At 37.2% G+C, this 15,133-nt stretch overlaps 2 protein-coding genes across 2 annotated transcripts; one reads left to right on the forward strand and one right to left on the reverse strand.

Annotated features, from left to right (window-relative positions):
• Positions 1-6,737: 6,737 nt before the first annotated feature.
• LOC132162050 (germin-like protein subfamily 1 member 11) lies at positions 6,738-7,712 on the reverse strand. Its single transcript, XM_059572302.2, has 2 exons — positions 7,574-7,712; positions 6,738-7,412 (listed from the first exon to the last, which is right to left on the reverse strand). The coding sequence occupies exons 1-2, from the start codon at positions 7,710-7,712 to the stop codon at positions 6,877-6,879; spliced, it is 675 nt and encodes a 224-aa protein (XP_059428285.1). The 3' UTR covers positions 6,738-6,876.
• A 4,569-nt stretch (positions 7,713-12,281) lies between these two features.
• Positions 12,282-13,174, forward strand: LOC132166176 (germin-like protein subfamily 1 member 11). Its single transcript, XM_059576956.2, has 2 exons — positions 12,282-12,420; positions 12,585-13,174. Exons 1-2 carry the CDS (start codon positions 12,282-12,284, stop codon positions 13,118-13,120), a joined length of 675 nt encoding a protein of 224 aa, XP_059432939.2. The 3' UTR covers positions 13,121-13,174.
• The last annotated feature ends 1,959 nt before the right edge of the window (positions 13,175-15,133 follow it).

Below are 15,133 nucleotides of genomic sequence, written 5' to 3' on the forward strand. Positions count from 1 at the left end.
AGCTAGAACATTTCAGATGTTGCAAGGGAAAGGGAACGATATTCTGCCTCTATACTGGACCTAGAGACCACATGCTGCTTCTTGGCTGACCAAGAGATTAAATTTGGGCCAAAGAAAACACCAAAACCAGTGATGGATCTCCTGTGATTAGGGTTACCAGCCCAATCAGAATCACAACAGGTGGTGATGGTGGGAGGACCTTTGCCATACTAAAGACCAAAATCAACAGAACCCTTGAGATATCTAAAAACTCGTTTCGCTGCTGTGAGGTGAATTGAAGTTGGAGCATGCATGTGTTGACAAGGTTGGTTTACGAAGTATGTAGTATCTGGTATGGTGAGATTCACATACTGCAGAGCACCTACAATATGTCTATATTCAGTATGGTTATAGAGAAGTTCTCCATCAAATGTGGACATTTTGGAACCAGCACTGCAGGGAGCTGAATAAGGTTTGCATTCTGTCATCTGAGCTCTAGCAAGAAGATCAAGAATGTACATGGATTGTCGAAGATGAAGGCCTGCAGAGTCTCGAGTGGCTTGAATTCTAAGGAAGTAAGTGAGGGAACCAAGGTCTTTCATGGAAAAGTTAGCCTGCAATTTGCTAATAATGACAGTAAGAGTAGTGGAGTGATTGCTTGTGAAATGATATCATCCACATAGACTAGAAGAAGATGTGAATAGGTCCAGCATGATAAGTAAAGAGAGAGGGATCAACTTGTGAATCAGAGAAGCCAATATCCAGCAAGGCCTGGGACAGATGAGTGAACTAGGCTCTAGGTGCCTGCTTTAAGCCATAGAGAGACTTGTTCAATTTGTAAACATGATCAGGATATGAAGGATGAACAAAACCTGGAGGTTGCTCCATCTACACCTCTTCATTCGGAATGCCATGAAGGAAGGCATTTGAGATATCAAGCTATTTGATACTCCAATCAAATTGGACTGCCAAAGCTAGAACCAAACGAATGGTGGCAGGTTTCACAACAGGGAAGAATGTCTCATAGTAGTCCACACCACTCAACTTCTCAAAACCTTTAGCAACTAAGCATGCCTTGGACCTGTCCACAGTGCCATATGGTTTTTGTTTGATTTTGAAAACCCATTTGTTTCTGACCACATTTTGATGAGAAGGCCTAGGTCAGAGGGTCCAGGTTTGATTGGAAAGAAAAGCATTATACTCGAGGGACATGGCATCCCTCCATTCTGGTTTGGTAGCAGCTTGTTTGTAAGTGGATGGTTCTGAGGGTAGCAGATTGGCTTGAAAGACTAACAGGGGGTGTTTGATGTGTTGGAACAATTTGAAGCCAGGGAACTCTTTTGGTCTAAGATGACCTATTTGGGATCTAGTAATCATTCTAGGAGCTGGGATAATAGGTGGAGTGTGGTGAGAGGATGATTCTAGATGACAAGGTGAGAGAGGAGGTTGGTCAGTAGGTGAGGATTTAGTGAGACTAGTATGGGGTTGGTCAGAAGGATGTGAGGGGGGAGGTTGTGGAGCTGAATGGAGTTCAGTTGGCATATATGATGCGGTAGGTAAATGAGAAGGTATCATGACTAAGGAGTTACTTGGAGAGGTAGTGATCTTGTAGGAGCCTTGTGAGAGAGACATACTCGGATCGAATGTCATTATCCCCAATGTTGACAAAATACTAGGCTTCAACACCTTAGGCATATCATTGGCTCGCATTGACTTTGCTCTGTACGGCCTAAATCCTCCCCACATTCTCCCTCATGGAATTGAGATTCTTGTAGTCCAAGAGGGTACTCTATTAGTTGGCTTTGTCACATCCAACCCAGACAACCGCCTATTCTCCAAAGTTCTAAATGCAAGAGACGTCTTTGTCTTCCCAATTGGTCTCATTCACTTCCAATTTAACGTAGGGAAAACCAATGCCATTGCTTTTGCTAGTCTCAGTAGCCAGAATCCTGGGCTCATCACCATAGCAAATGCTGTGTTTGGATCTAATCCTCCCATCAATCTTGATGTTCTCGCCAAGGCCTTCCAACTTGACAGGAATGTGGTCAATTATCTTCAGAAAAAATTCTAGTAGGACAATAATTTGAGAAATATTTGTAATACCCAATAATGAATCATTAGATGGTTCAGATCAAGTTTGTTATTATTTCATTCCCTTATTGTAACGTCATAGTAATAAATTAATTGAAATAGAATGATAATTTCTTATATTTACTCTCTCTCTCTCTCTCTCTCTCTCTCTCTCTTTGTCATTGAGTAATAATGGGGGAAGAACAATTGCACGATTGGGTCACAACCTGACCCATGGCAGGGTTTGGTGGTGACCCCGATGTGGTTCTGCTTCATGACCAGACCTACAGCGAGGCCTGGTGGTCACCACATTGTGGGTGTACTGAGCCATGAGTCACAAGGCGGGTATGGTTATCCACCAGACCATTCTCTATAGTTTTTAAAAAAGAAAAATTAAGCGTATTTGTAAATTTCACACCTTCCATCAGGATTTTTTAGAAGTTCCTAACAGATAGGGGACATTGCAAAAAATTAGAAGTGCAATGAGAGTTTTTAAACTTTTGGGGGGAACATGCAAAAGTGATGGAAGGTAAGGGGTATTAAGCGGTTATTTTAATAGCTGACATCTTGGTAGCAAACTCTATTCCAAAAACTCTGTATAATGACATTTGTTGTTATAAACATTGATTAAAGGTATTTTTAAGTGAGGGCTCATTTAAAAAAATTGTTAGTATACTTATATTTACTGACTCATGGACTCACACATCTACTTGTAAAATTGGGGTAATTTAACAAATATCTCTTAAGAAAACGAAAACTAATAAGTGTTTTTGGACTTTTGTCCGAGGGACTACAATGAGGCAACTATCTTTGAAAGGGCTGACTTGAGCAAAGTCAATTTTTACTATAGATGTGAGAATATATATTCCTCATGCATGTGGCATGTTTTGATAGTTATGTATAAACAATATGGTTTAATTTATGTAATGACATTATGTTATGTATTAGAAACTTTGGTATATTTTATAAGTGAGTTTGTAGTGCCAAAAAGAAAAGAAAAAGTTTTTACATGATTTTTTTTGTGAGTATTTAGTAAGTAATAAAGTCACGTGGGAAAATCAGAGTTTTCCTACTTATGGCTTATAAAGTGTATCCAGATTCCTTCGATGGGTCTAAAAGGCGATTTGCTTTTGGCTTGGAGGCATGGAATTGAGCTTGAGCCTATCGATCAGGACTCTCATCAGATTTCTTGTTTAATTTATTCGAATCCTCTACATTGCCCTTGGTTGTTCTCATTTATTTTTCTGCTCCTCACCTGAGCCATAAGAGCGTGGAGTTTTGGGAGAAGATTACTGGTGTTGGCTTTTCCTTCTAGGGTTCACGACTGCTGCTAGGGGATTTTAATTGCATCCTATATCCATCGGAGTCCTTTTTGATGTAGGACATGAATAGTTACCCATATTTTCAGTGAAAACGAAAATAAGAAAAATATCTAAAATAATGCTGAAATAACGTCGCTTGATCAGAATTTTATACATTCTAAGACAATGGAAATACAAAAGGAAATATTGTCACGATTCTCGCTAATTGTCAGTTATATTTGATTTTTTATTTTAGAATTAGGATTTTATTTTTAGAAGATTTTATTTGATTATGACTTTATTTTTCTTCCTTATTAGGATTGGATTTACTTTAATTATTTCATTTCCTTATTAGGATTATGTTTACTATTAGGGAAAATATAGTATAAGTCCCTAAGTCAACGTGCCAAAATTAAAAACTACCTAGGTTTTTTTTTTTTTTTTTTTTTTTTTTTTTTTTTTTTTTCGACAATTTACTTCCTAGGTCAATTGAAACTACAATAAACTCCTTACCATCAATTTTTGTTAACTGCCGTTATTTTTATTTAAACGAACCGTTTCACTTAAGTCCACTTCAATCGATTTTTTGTATCTTACGTGTACACAAAGGATCAAAACTCACCATTTTGGACCATAAAAAACGGTGAGTTTTGGCTTAAACTTGAGGGCTTATTTTTTTGAAACCCCCAATTACTAATCATGTGCCAGATGATTCCTTAAATGAATTGCTTGATGTCGTTATTATTAAATCACTTTTCTCACAAGTTTAAGTAGATAGAAATAGATAAATTTAATTACTTAATCATTACTTTAACACCCACCTCACGTGTGGTTTCAAATTCTCTTTTAATAGGTGAGATGCCCAACACGTGAAATAATTAATTGAAATGAGATCGAGGTAAATGACGGAGTCAAAGTTCCATCTCTAGACCTTTGGCTATGATACCATATTAAAGCATCACTTTTTTCGAAAACTTAAACTCTTGAGAAAAGTTAAATTTAATAACTTAATATTAATTTATCATTGATGAGGAAAATTATGTGTCATGTGCTATCCCTAATGAGGTTGAGATTTTCCAAAGCCATTTATTGGGATCCGGATTCTCTCCACTCCATTTTGGACCGGAGAATATCCAGTTAATGGCGAGAATCTCTTTAGAGAGATCCCGAGGCCATAAATGGGACATCTATCCCATTAATAAAAAATAATAACAAAATATTATATATTTTTTAAAAAATAATAAAAAATTACAAAATATATTAAAAAATAAAGTTGAGGTTGTGGGTGGCTTCGGCCACCCCAGACCGGCCCTTGGGGGTGTCTTCGGCCACCCTATGGCCCTTGGGGGTGGCCAGACCACCCCTTTAGTTTTTTAATATGTTTTTTAATTATTTTTTAATATATATATATATTATTATTATTAATGGGACAGGTGTCCTATTTATGGCCTCAAGATCTCTCTAGACAGATTCTGGCCATTAACAAGATATTCTCCCATCCATTTTAGACTGGAGAAGATCCTGTTAATGGAGCTAATTAAAGCATTAATGATAAATATATTATAATCAAAGTTTGGCAATCATTTATCACAAGCATTAGCTTCTGAAGTTTGTGCAATTTCTTTTGAAAAACTATTAATGTAGTATGCTGTTCTATAATCTACAAATTAATAAAATCGAACGGTCACATTATAAATATACTCGGACGAGGAACAATAAAATATAGTACAACTTTAGGATGATTCTGAGGAAGATTCTAAATCATTAAGTTGTTCGTGAATGGGTCAATTGTATTTTGAAATATCAAATCATTAAACTATGAACTTCTGAATTTTATAAACAAAATATTTCTTAATCGAAACATCATGAATTGACTGAGTGTTTGCGTGCAGAGCAGATTTAGCACCAGCAGGCGGAAACAGTAACATATGTATAACAGAACAACAAAAAAGGGTGTATGACTCATCAGTATTCATCAAATAAAAACATTCCGTGTATGCAACATCATGACAGAATATTGTAATTATATTTCTGTCTCAAACCTGGTCGTTGGAGGAATTTATCATGCTGTTATTGGAAGACTTCCCTGGAATTTATCAAAACGACAAGGATTCGTGGCTCTTATATATATATTATATATAGTTTTTAGTAATATTTTTTGTTACAAAAGGTTGGAGAAAGCAACATTAGAACTACACTGTTCCATTAATTGAAGTGGTCGGATTTGGCTGAATTTATAAACGGCAAATTAAGTGGATAAATAAAAAAATCGATAACTTACCAAGTCTTGCAGCCTTGCCGGCTCCATCTGGTGAAAAACACAGACCAAATCCCTATTTTGCCTATTTTAAAATTTTGAATCCACAAAGCGTTTGGGATGGTATTTCTAACTTCTCTTGACACATGGCCTTCGCTTCCTCTTTTCTTCCTCTTATCTAAAAAAGTAAATTAATAAACATTGAAATAAACTAATAATAAAAAGGAGAGAGCATATCGGAAAGGTTGCAAGTAGGAGGTAAAATCACAACAGAAAGAAGGGAGAGTCTGCATTTCTGCCATTTAATTCCTGCTGGTTACTAAATACCACGAAGTGAGAGTCAAAAGATAATTAAATACCACGAACTGAGAGTAAAAAAAAATATTATCCTAACAGATACATGCGTCAGGATGACAATCTCTTAAAATTTTTCTTTATTTTCTCTCTCATTAAAAGTTTGTCAAAGTAAGTCAACTTTAAAATTTAATATTGACCGTTATGTACACTACATCATACATGCTGTTATTTTAATAATAGCATATAAGCCAGATCCTACCAAGAAAGCATGTGCCGATAAGCACATAGCTCGTGTGTCAAAAAGTATAAAAAATAAAAATCTACAATAAACTTCTTGGGACAAGACAAACGCCTAGGTAATTTACACTTGGAATAATTGTTGTTTTTTTTAGTGAATACATATACACAATATTTATTATGTAACGGTAAAAACTACATTTTTATATTTCAAAAGCATCCAACAATATTGACATCAATCTTCAACTAACTCTTCAATTTATCACCATTAAAAAAAAAAAATCTAATAGCCCCTACACTGAGGATATTGCCAACTTATTAAATAATAATGGAGAAGACTCTGGGTCTTCTCTAACAACATTAATTCACCCTGATTATTATTGATTATTATTGAGGATGCCACGAGATAGCTCAGTTAGAATTAAGAGAAGATAGTACCAAAGGTTTATTGTTTGATTTTTTTTTTCTAATAGGTTTATTGTTTGATTTAATAATTTAGGAGTTTGGATTTATATCTCGAACATTGTGGATTCAAAACTTTAATCGTGCAATTGTTCTTCCTCCATTATTACTCAATGACAAAGAGAGAGAGTATATATAAGAAATTATCATTTTATTTGAATGAATTTATTGCTATAACGTTACAACAAGGGAATTAAATAATGAAAAACTCGATCCGAACCATCTAAGGATTCATTATTGGCTATTACATATATTTCTTTAATTATTGTCGCACTAGAATTTTTTCTGAAGATAATTGACCACATTCCTGTCGAGTTGGAAGGCCTTTGCGAGAACATCAGGATTGATGGGAGGATTTGATCCAAATACTGCATTTGCTATGGTGATGAGCCCAGGATTCTGACTGCTGAGACCGGCAAAGGCAACGGCATTGGTTTTCCCCACGTTAAACTGGAAGTGAATGAGACCAATTGGGAAGACAAAGACGTCTCCTGCGTTTAGAACTTTGGAGAAGAAGCGGTTATCTGGGTTGGATGTGACAAACCCAACTAATAGACTACCCTCTAGGACTACAAGAATCTCGGTACCACGAGGGTGAATATGGGGAGGATTTAGGCCGTATGGTGCAAAGTCAATGCGAGCCAAGGATATGCCTAGGGTGTTGAGGCCTAGTATTTTGTCGACATTGAGGAGAGTGACATTCGATCCGAGTGGATTTGAGGTGTCTCTGGGAGTGTCTAACCCTGAGAAGAAGAAATCATTGGCAGTGGCAAGCTTGGGGTCCTTGCAAAACTTTCCGTTAACAAATACTGCAATAGGAAAAAAAAAAAGAAAAAAAAAAGCAATTGTTATATATCGCAGATCACGAAGGGCTTTCAAATGATGAATGGTTGAAATATATATATTAGTATGTAGAGTCCTAAGATGCATGAGGGGAAAAGAAGAAGATCAAATGAGTGATGATATATACCAGCATGGTCAGAAGAAGTATCGTTGATGGCAACACAGAAGTCTTGAAGAGGACTGGGGTCGAAGGCAGAGGCAAGGGAGAATGCCCAAGCCAACAAGGCCACAGTTAGTAGCAACGTCTTAGGAACACCTTTCATCATTTTTGAGGTTATCTCGATCACCACCTTAATTTGAGTGTATATGCTATGTATTCGATCTTGCTGTGAGAAATGTTGCAATGGAAGACGCCTATTTATAGATGGAGGGGAGTACTGATATGAGGGAAAGGGTCTTATGTTTTGACTTCAACGGAGATTGAAGATTTCTAATTAAGACTTGGTACGTAAGGCTTCATCAATGGATATTTAATTAATTAATCGGTGAACCATTCGATCTTTCAACCACTATTGACATTTTCTATTAAAAAGCCATTTCAAGAGAATGATAGCCCACGATTTGACATCTAAGAACTCAAGAGAATCATGCATGATCCAATTATTCAAATACTAGCATACTATTTTTGACCTTTTCTTTGCATCACACAAAATTTAATCGGCAAAGTTAAACAAAACGTACAATCCAAAATTTTGATATCGAATTAATGTGCGGTTGTAGGACAAAACTGTTATTTTGTATGTGTGGCACCAATCCTAAAATGTCCCATGGTTATAACTTATTTGGTTCTTTAAGTTGTCAACTTATGGACTGATTGTTGTGAGTATACTTATGAGTATTGAGTCACACATTGAGAAATTATAAAGAAAAATAGTACTTAATATACATAAGTGAACCTAAGCCCATTAGCTTAAGCTTTAGGGTTCGAGTGGTGTTCAATATGTATATTAATATACTTTTAGTAAAAATTCCCAAACCATTTATCTCCCCAACACTTGGTCATAGAGGTTTCTCATTGTATGAGAGAGCGGAAATGAAAAGCCAAGGGAAATGTTAGGTTTTCTCTTGGTATTAAGTAGATATTATTTTCTAAAAAAATATATGAATGCTAATGCATATGTGGTTAGTAAAAGTTTTCTATTCATACCTTTCTATATAATATATTTTTTTATATATTATAATTAATAAATTTACCAAATGAACATTATTTTATTTGATTTTTCTGAGCAAATAAGAGAAAGGTATAGGGATTAAAACACTAAAAAAAGGGATGGGTTCGCCCACAAAAGACCCAAAAGAAAACTACAATGCAATCTATACATGCAAACAGTAGGCAATGGGTCATAAAATGTCCCGAGCCTCTCCAAGGGGACCGCATAAAGCGCTTTAAACACCAAAACAGAAAAAATAGGTAGCTTTAACACCACCCAAAATCTTGCAAGGTAATGACAACCCCTGGAAGGAGGTTGTAGAAGAGTAAACACCGTAAGATCAATAGGATCCAAAGTTAAAGAATCACTCCAGATTTCAGTACAATAACCCAAGTAATAAACATAATAAAAGCAAAAGAAACCCAAAAATCAGCAGCTGCAGTAGGAGGCGAGACGGAGGAAGGAGGCACGTGGAAGCTAGCGGATGGTGAATCAGTCGGTGGCTACGGGAAGCTGGAGCGACATTGTAGGTGGTGCAATGGTGCGTTGATAGCTGGATCCATTGGAAGAGAGTAGATCTAGATTTAAAGAAATCCGATCTCAAATCCTTGATAAATCCGGCTAACGACACGAAGGAGAAGGCGGAGAGCGTGGCAGAGAATTAAGAAGACCGGTGCAGATATGAAGCCTTGATGCAGAGATTGAGGTTTTGGGCGGGATAAGTCGCACAAGACAACGGATAAAACTTCAAAAGAGGTTTGAAAAGCTAGGGAAACCTCTGGCCATGTAAGAAAAACAAGAAAAAACTTCATTTACAGGAAGAAGAAGAAAAGGGGGAGGAGCCAGGGACACCAAAACAACATCATTTTGGATTATGTATATGTTATGTTTACTTACACTGTTTTAGATTTTTTTTCTCCACAATTCACTCATTCTCTTGGGCAAAAAGGCAAAAATTATGTGAAATCAATATATTTTCAAAATATTTGGGCTTCAAAAAAAAAAAAAAAAACATTAAAAAATTAAAACAAGTCCAAAACACTAGAAACTTGACTAAATTATTTTCAAAATTGCTTAAAATATGTCGTAAAAAGTGATATCCTCAAAATTGCATTCGCATCTGCCTGTACACCGTACCCCTAATCAGTGTATACTATACACTGTGAAATGATTCTCAGCATTTTTTTGCTATTTCTTGACGTTGCGGGATAATGGTCGGTGATATATTCTCTTCTTATGAGTGTCCACTAATGGAGTAATGCTGAACCCTTCGCTTATTGGTAGGTTAATTAGGTTTGTAGCTAGATTCTGTATAAAATTCTACGCTTCCTATTACTAGTTAATGTTGATTTCGTCAGAATTAATGTTTTGTTGAAACGTTGTCTCTATGACTCCACTGACGTGTTCAACCTATGCATTAATTTTTGTTGAAACGTACGCCACTTACACGCATATTGGGTCAATTACATATAATATAATATGAGCTCTTCACTATATATATATATATATATATATATATATATTTATTTATTTATTTATATGAGCTCTTCAGCCATTTCAGTTTCAAAGAGATGTATCAACGTTAATTGATATGTGCATTTTTTAATTGGCAAACAAATTAAAGAGTTGAACTATTCCAATATTAACCAAAGCCATCAAATTTGACTGCATCGTCTCTTATTTAGTGTGTATATATGTATATGTGCGTGCAGTAGTAGTTAAAGAATGGTTCACCCATTAATTAATTAAATATCCAATATTCATGAACACTTAATTATCAAGTCTTAGGCTCCGTTTACTTCGACGTAAAATGATTTCCGTCGAAAAATATTTTTAGGGAAGTCATTTTTCTTGAAAATGTTTTTCGCCGAAAACATTTTACGGTGTTTACTGCGCGCACGGAAAATCAATTTTTTTTTAATATTTTCATTTAATTATATTAACCTATAAAATGTAATTTTTATTCACAATATAAAAATATTAATATAAAATAATTTATGTTTGATTGTTAAAATTCGACAAAAACAATCAACCTAACTGAGAATATTTTTGGATTTTCCATTTTTTGAGAAAAAGAAAATAGAAAAATAGAAAACGTATTTTGAAAGTACTGTATCTAAAATGTCCATACATCTAGGTTAAATTGAACACATGAACAGGAATAAGAACTAATTACAAGATAAAAGGCATAAACCGAGATATCAAACAATTAAGAAATGAAAATATATACTTATAATAAAAATAAGATAATTGGAGTGAATTACAACACTCAAACATAGAAAAAAACAAATGCATAAAACAAACCATTCTTCATTGCATCGCTGCTGCGCGCACTTGGCCAATGACAGCTGCAGCTGCTGCTACTTGTCACTTCGGTCCATGGAGAGCAAGAAAATCTAGAGAGAAAAATGGTAAAAGAGAGAAAAAGAGGACAGAGGTGGTGGTGGTGAGGTTGAGGGAGTGAACTGGGAGAGAGAGAAAGAGAGAGACAAAGACAGAGACCTAGTTGGTGATGTTGCTGTTGGTGAACTTCTTCTTTGGCCATTTTCGTCAAACAGTTGGTGTTCAAAGCCATGGATTGCAATTGCCCAAAGTAATTGGGCCTCTCTTGTGAAAAAGGTTTCAAGTAAACCACTTTTGCACGACTACAATTCTTTTTGGCTCCCTTTTTACATAAGAGGCAGAGGGGGCGTGATGAATTTTACTACAAACATGAACCAAAGTGGGCAAAACCACGAGAAATTCAAAACAATCATAGCCAAATTCAACCATAAACAGAGCTAAGGCATTTATTCTCTACTCTCTTCCCATAATCGCATCCCATATTCTCTTCGCAGCCAGTCAGAGCAATTCAAGGCAAAAAGCAAGAAAAACAACAGCTACCAATCAAAAACTCCAAAAATTAAACACTAAAACAACTCTAGAAGTTCTCATTTTCCAAAATCCACACCATAGACCCAAAACCCAATCCGTCCCAACTGATTGATACGAGAGTAAAACACAATCGCAGATCTGATACATTAAAAGGGAAAGAAACCAAAATCAAAATGCTCCATAAATTCCAGTTGTCCAACAGAGAAAGAAACCAAAATCAAAATGCTCCATGAATCGCTCCATACATACAATTCAACAAAGAAAGAGAGAGATGAGTATCTGCTTCGGATTTGAAGAGTGAAGCTCAGCCGAGAGAGAGAGGAGTTGTGCAGCTTGTGTGTGTTGAGCGTGAAGGTGAAGGAGAAGTTGTAGCTGTGCGTGAGGGTGAAGAGAAATCGTCGGGCTTTTTTGTTTTTTTTTTTTTCTAATCAGAAGAGCGTCGAGTTGAGCAAGGAAAATGGTTTACGAAATTAAAAATTGTAAACCATTTTCCTGAAAATGTAAAAGTTTTTTGGTCAAACCGAAAATGATTTCGGTTTGACCACTATTTTACGTTGAAGTAAACACCATAAAATGCGAAAATTATTTTCTAGAAATCATTTTACGTCGAAGTAAACGGAGCCTTAATTAGAAATTTTCTTTCTTGATCCGTGCGTGGATGTTAAAACATAGGACCGCTTCATATCATCAGTGACTCCCTGGCCTCCATCTATAAATAGGCGTCCTCCAATGCAACATCAATTCTCACAGCAAGAATTAATACAAAGCATATACACTCAAATTAAGGTGGTGGTCGAGATAACCTCAAAAATGACGAAAGGCGTTCCTAAGATATTGCTTGTAAGTGTGGCCTTGTTGGCTTGGGCATGCTCCCTTGCCTCTGCTTATGACCCCAGTCCTCTCCAAGACTTCTGTGTTGCCATTAACGATACTTCTTCTGATCATGCTGGTATATATCATCACTCACTTGATCTTCTTCTTTTCCCCTCATGCATCTTAATTAGGACTCTAGACACTAATATATATATATATTGCAACCATTCATCATTTGGAAGCCCTTTGTGATCTGCGATATATAACAATTGCTTCTTTTTTTTTTTCTTCCTATTGCAGTATTTGTTAATGGAAAGTTTTGCAAGGACCCCAAGCTTGCCACTGCCAATGATTTCTTCTTCTCAGGGCTAGACACTCCCAGAGACACCTCAAGTCCACTCGGATCGAATGTCACTCTCCTCAATGTCAACAAAATACTAGGCCTCAATACCTTAGGCATATCCTTGGCTCGCATTGACTTCGCACCATACGGCCTAAATCCTCCCCACATTCACCCTCGTGGTACCGAGATTCTTGTAGTCCTAGAGGGTACTCTATTAGTTGGGTTTGTCACATCGAACCCAGATAACCGCTTCTTCTCCAAAGTTCTAAATGCAGGAGACGTATTTGTTTTCCCAGTTGGTCTCATTCACTTCCAGTTTAATGTAGGAAAAATTAATGCCGTTGCCTTTGCCGGTCTCAGTAGCCAGAATCCTGGGCTCATCACCATAGCAAATGCAGTCTTTGGATCTAATCCTCCCATCAATCCTGATGTTCTCGCAAAGGCCTTCCAACTCGATAGGAATGTGGTCAATTATCTTCAGAAAAAATTATAGTGGGATGATAATTAGAAAATTATATGTAATAGCCAATAATGAATCATTAGATGATTCGAAACAAGTTTGTCATTTTTAAATCCCTTGTTGTAATGTTATAGCAATAAATTCAATCAAATAAAATGATAATTTCTTATATCTACCTACTCTCTCTTTTCTTTTTCCTTTTGTTCTTTTCTTTTAAGTGAGTGATATTACCGGAGGTAGAACAAGTGCAAGATTAAAGTTAAGTACTGTTGAAGCAATTTCCGGTATGGTGAATTTGAAGGAATCCAAATCTCCGAGCTATGCCTTTCGTTGTTCACCTTTCTGTAAACCTGCAAAACCAAAGCTTGCGTTAAGAGAATGTGGCGGGTGTTGGCCGGCAGTTCCTCCTCCGATGCTCAAGTCAGTATGTATATCACCTTAATATGCGTATTCGTGGTCCCTCATACCTTCAGGGTGAGGCCTTTTATAGCTGAGCATGCGGAGGTGGTTATGATGGCTGGGCAGAGGATCCAAGAGTTGGGCGTAATGGCTGGAAGAGTTAATATTTGTATCTCCTTTCTTTATGATCAGTAAGAGGCCGTTACATATGTTGACTAGATTCTGAGGATGGCATCTATCTGTGAGGCGTCTTTAAGAGTAGGATCGTAATTGGCCCGGTGATCTTGCTATGTGCGAGCTGTCTATTTAGCCGAGCCTTGTCCCTAATATGATATATGCATCTAGATGTTAAGTGCGGGAGGTTTATTGTGGCCCCATACCTGGACTTTGGCCGTCCAAGAGTGTAGGGGACGATGTCGTATCCATTGCTTTGTGCTGGGCGCGTTTGGTAAGCCCATTTGGATGCACTGGGCTTTCTTGGGCCCACTTTGACCCGTGGGCTCGGGTGATGGGTTTATGTGTAACAGTTACCCCCCGAATTCCTTTTGCTGAGACTTCGGGAGGAGAGAATTCAAACTCTAGATCTTCTAGTGGTGTTCTTTGTTCGAGGGTAGACCGTTCAAGTGTCTTTCCTTACTCGGTTCCCTGTAGCCTTTTTTCTTGGCGTCTTAGCCATTTATGGAACCTGACATCCGCACGTCCCGGATATTCCGAGATCTGTTGCAATCTTGCGATTTTCAAATCTTTTGTCTCTATCCACGTAAATGCGCTGTTGTTTGTCCACGTGTTCTTCTAGACGTGATTCGAAACCTGACGAAATAGATATCAATGTGTGAACGGTACCTTTGGTTGTGTTTTTTGAAGGGAAAACTGACTTGAGTCTCTTTGGTTCAGGCGCGACTGCAGGCTCATGATGTCCTTGCATTAAATGCCTTGCGCCTTGTCCGAGGTTTCCTCTTCTATAAAGATTTTGCCGTCGACCTTCATTGCTTAAGCCTTCTAGATTTCCATTCATTTATTAGATCTTACTGCATTTTATTTTTCCAGTGATCATGTCTTCTTAGAAACTTCCAGTACATGTTGATGAGATCGTTGATGAGTAATCATCGAAGACTCCTCTGACTCGCCGCTCAGGCAGCTCTTCAGCCAGAGTGCATCCGGTTGGTGAAGGGTCTCCTTCATCCTTGCACCTAGAATTCGTGCGTCAGCAAAGATCCGACTTCTCGGTGGAGGACGAGAGGGTGCTTCACCACAACTACGACATACCCTCATTAGTTTCGCTATATTTTCCAGATGACTCTACTGGAATGGTTGGTGGTCCTGGAGAAATTTGTGTTCATGAACGTATGTTCATGGCAGGAGTTCACCTACCCTTCACTCCTATAGTAAGGGGAATGTTATCTTTTTTGGGGGTGGCCGCTATGCAACTTATGCCAAACGGATGGCATTATTTCATGTCCACACTTCTATTGTGGCCCTCTGTATTTTCGAGAAAAATCCTGTCGTTCTAGGAATTTTTAAACATATTTGGGCCTCATTTTTACCCTACTTTCGAGACGGTCACCTTTATGGTTTGTAGGAAAAACCAATTTATCGAGCTCAGGAAGACCTTCTCCAACAACAAGCATTGGGCGGAGCAGTTCTTTT

The sequence above is a fragment of the Corylus avellana genome, chromosome 2, assembly GCF_965113065.1.
Source record: "Corylus avellana chromosome 2, dhCorAvel1.hap1.2, whole genome shotgun sequence".
Lineage (NCBI taxonomy): Eukaryota > Viridiplantae > Streptophyta > Magnoliopsida > Fagales > Betulaceae > Corylus > Corylus avellana.

Coding starts and splice junctions, on each gene's coding strand:
- LOC132162050 (XM_059572302.2), bottom strand. CDS start 7,712: ATGATGAAAGGTGTTCCTAAGACGTTGCTACTAACTGTGGCCTTGTTG. Junction 7,413..7,573: donor TACTTCTTCTGACCATGCTG/GTATATATCATC, acceptor TTCCTATTGCAG/TATTTGTTAACGGAAAGTTT.
- LOC132166176 (XM_059576956.2), top strand. CDS start 12,282: ATGACGAAAGGCGTTCCTAAGATATTGCTTGTAAGTGTGGCCTTGTTG. Junction 12,421..12,584: donor TACTTCTTCTGATCATGCTG/GTATATATCATC, acceptor TTCCTATTGCAG/TATTTGTTAATGGAAAGTTT.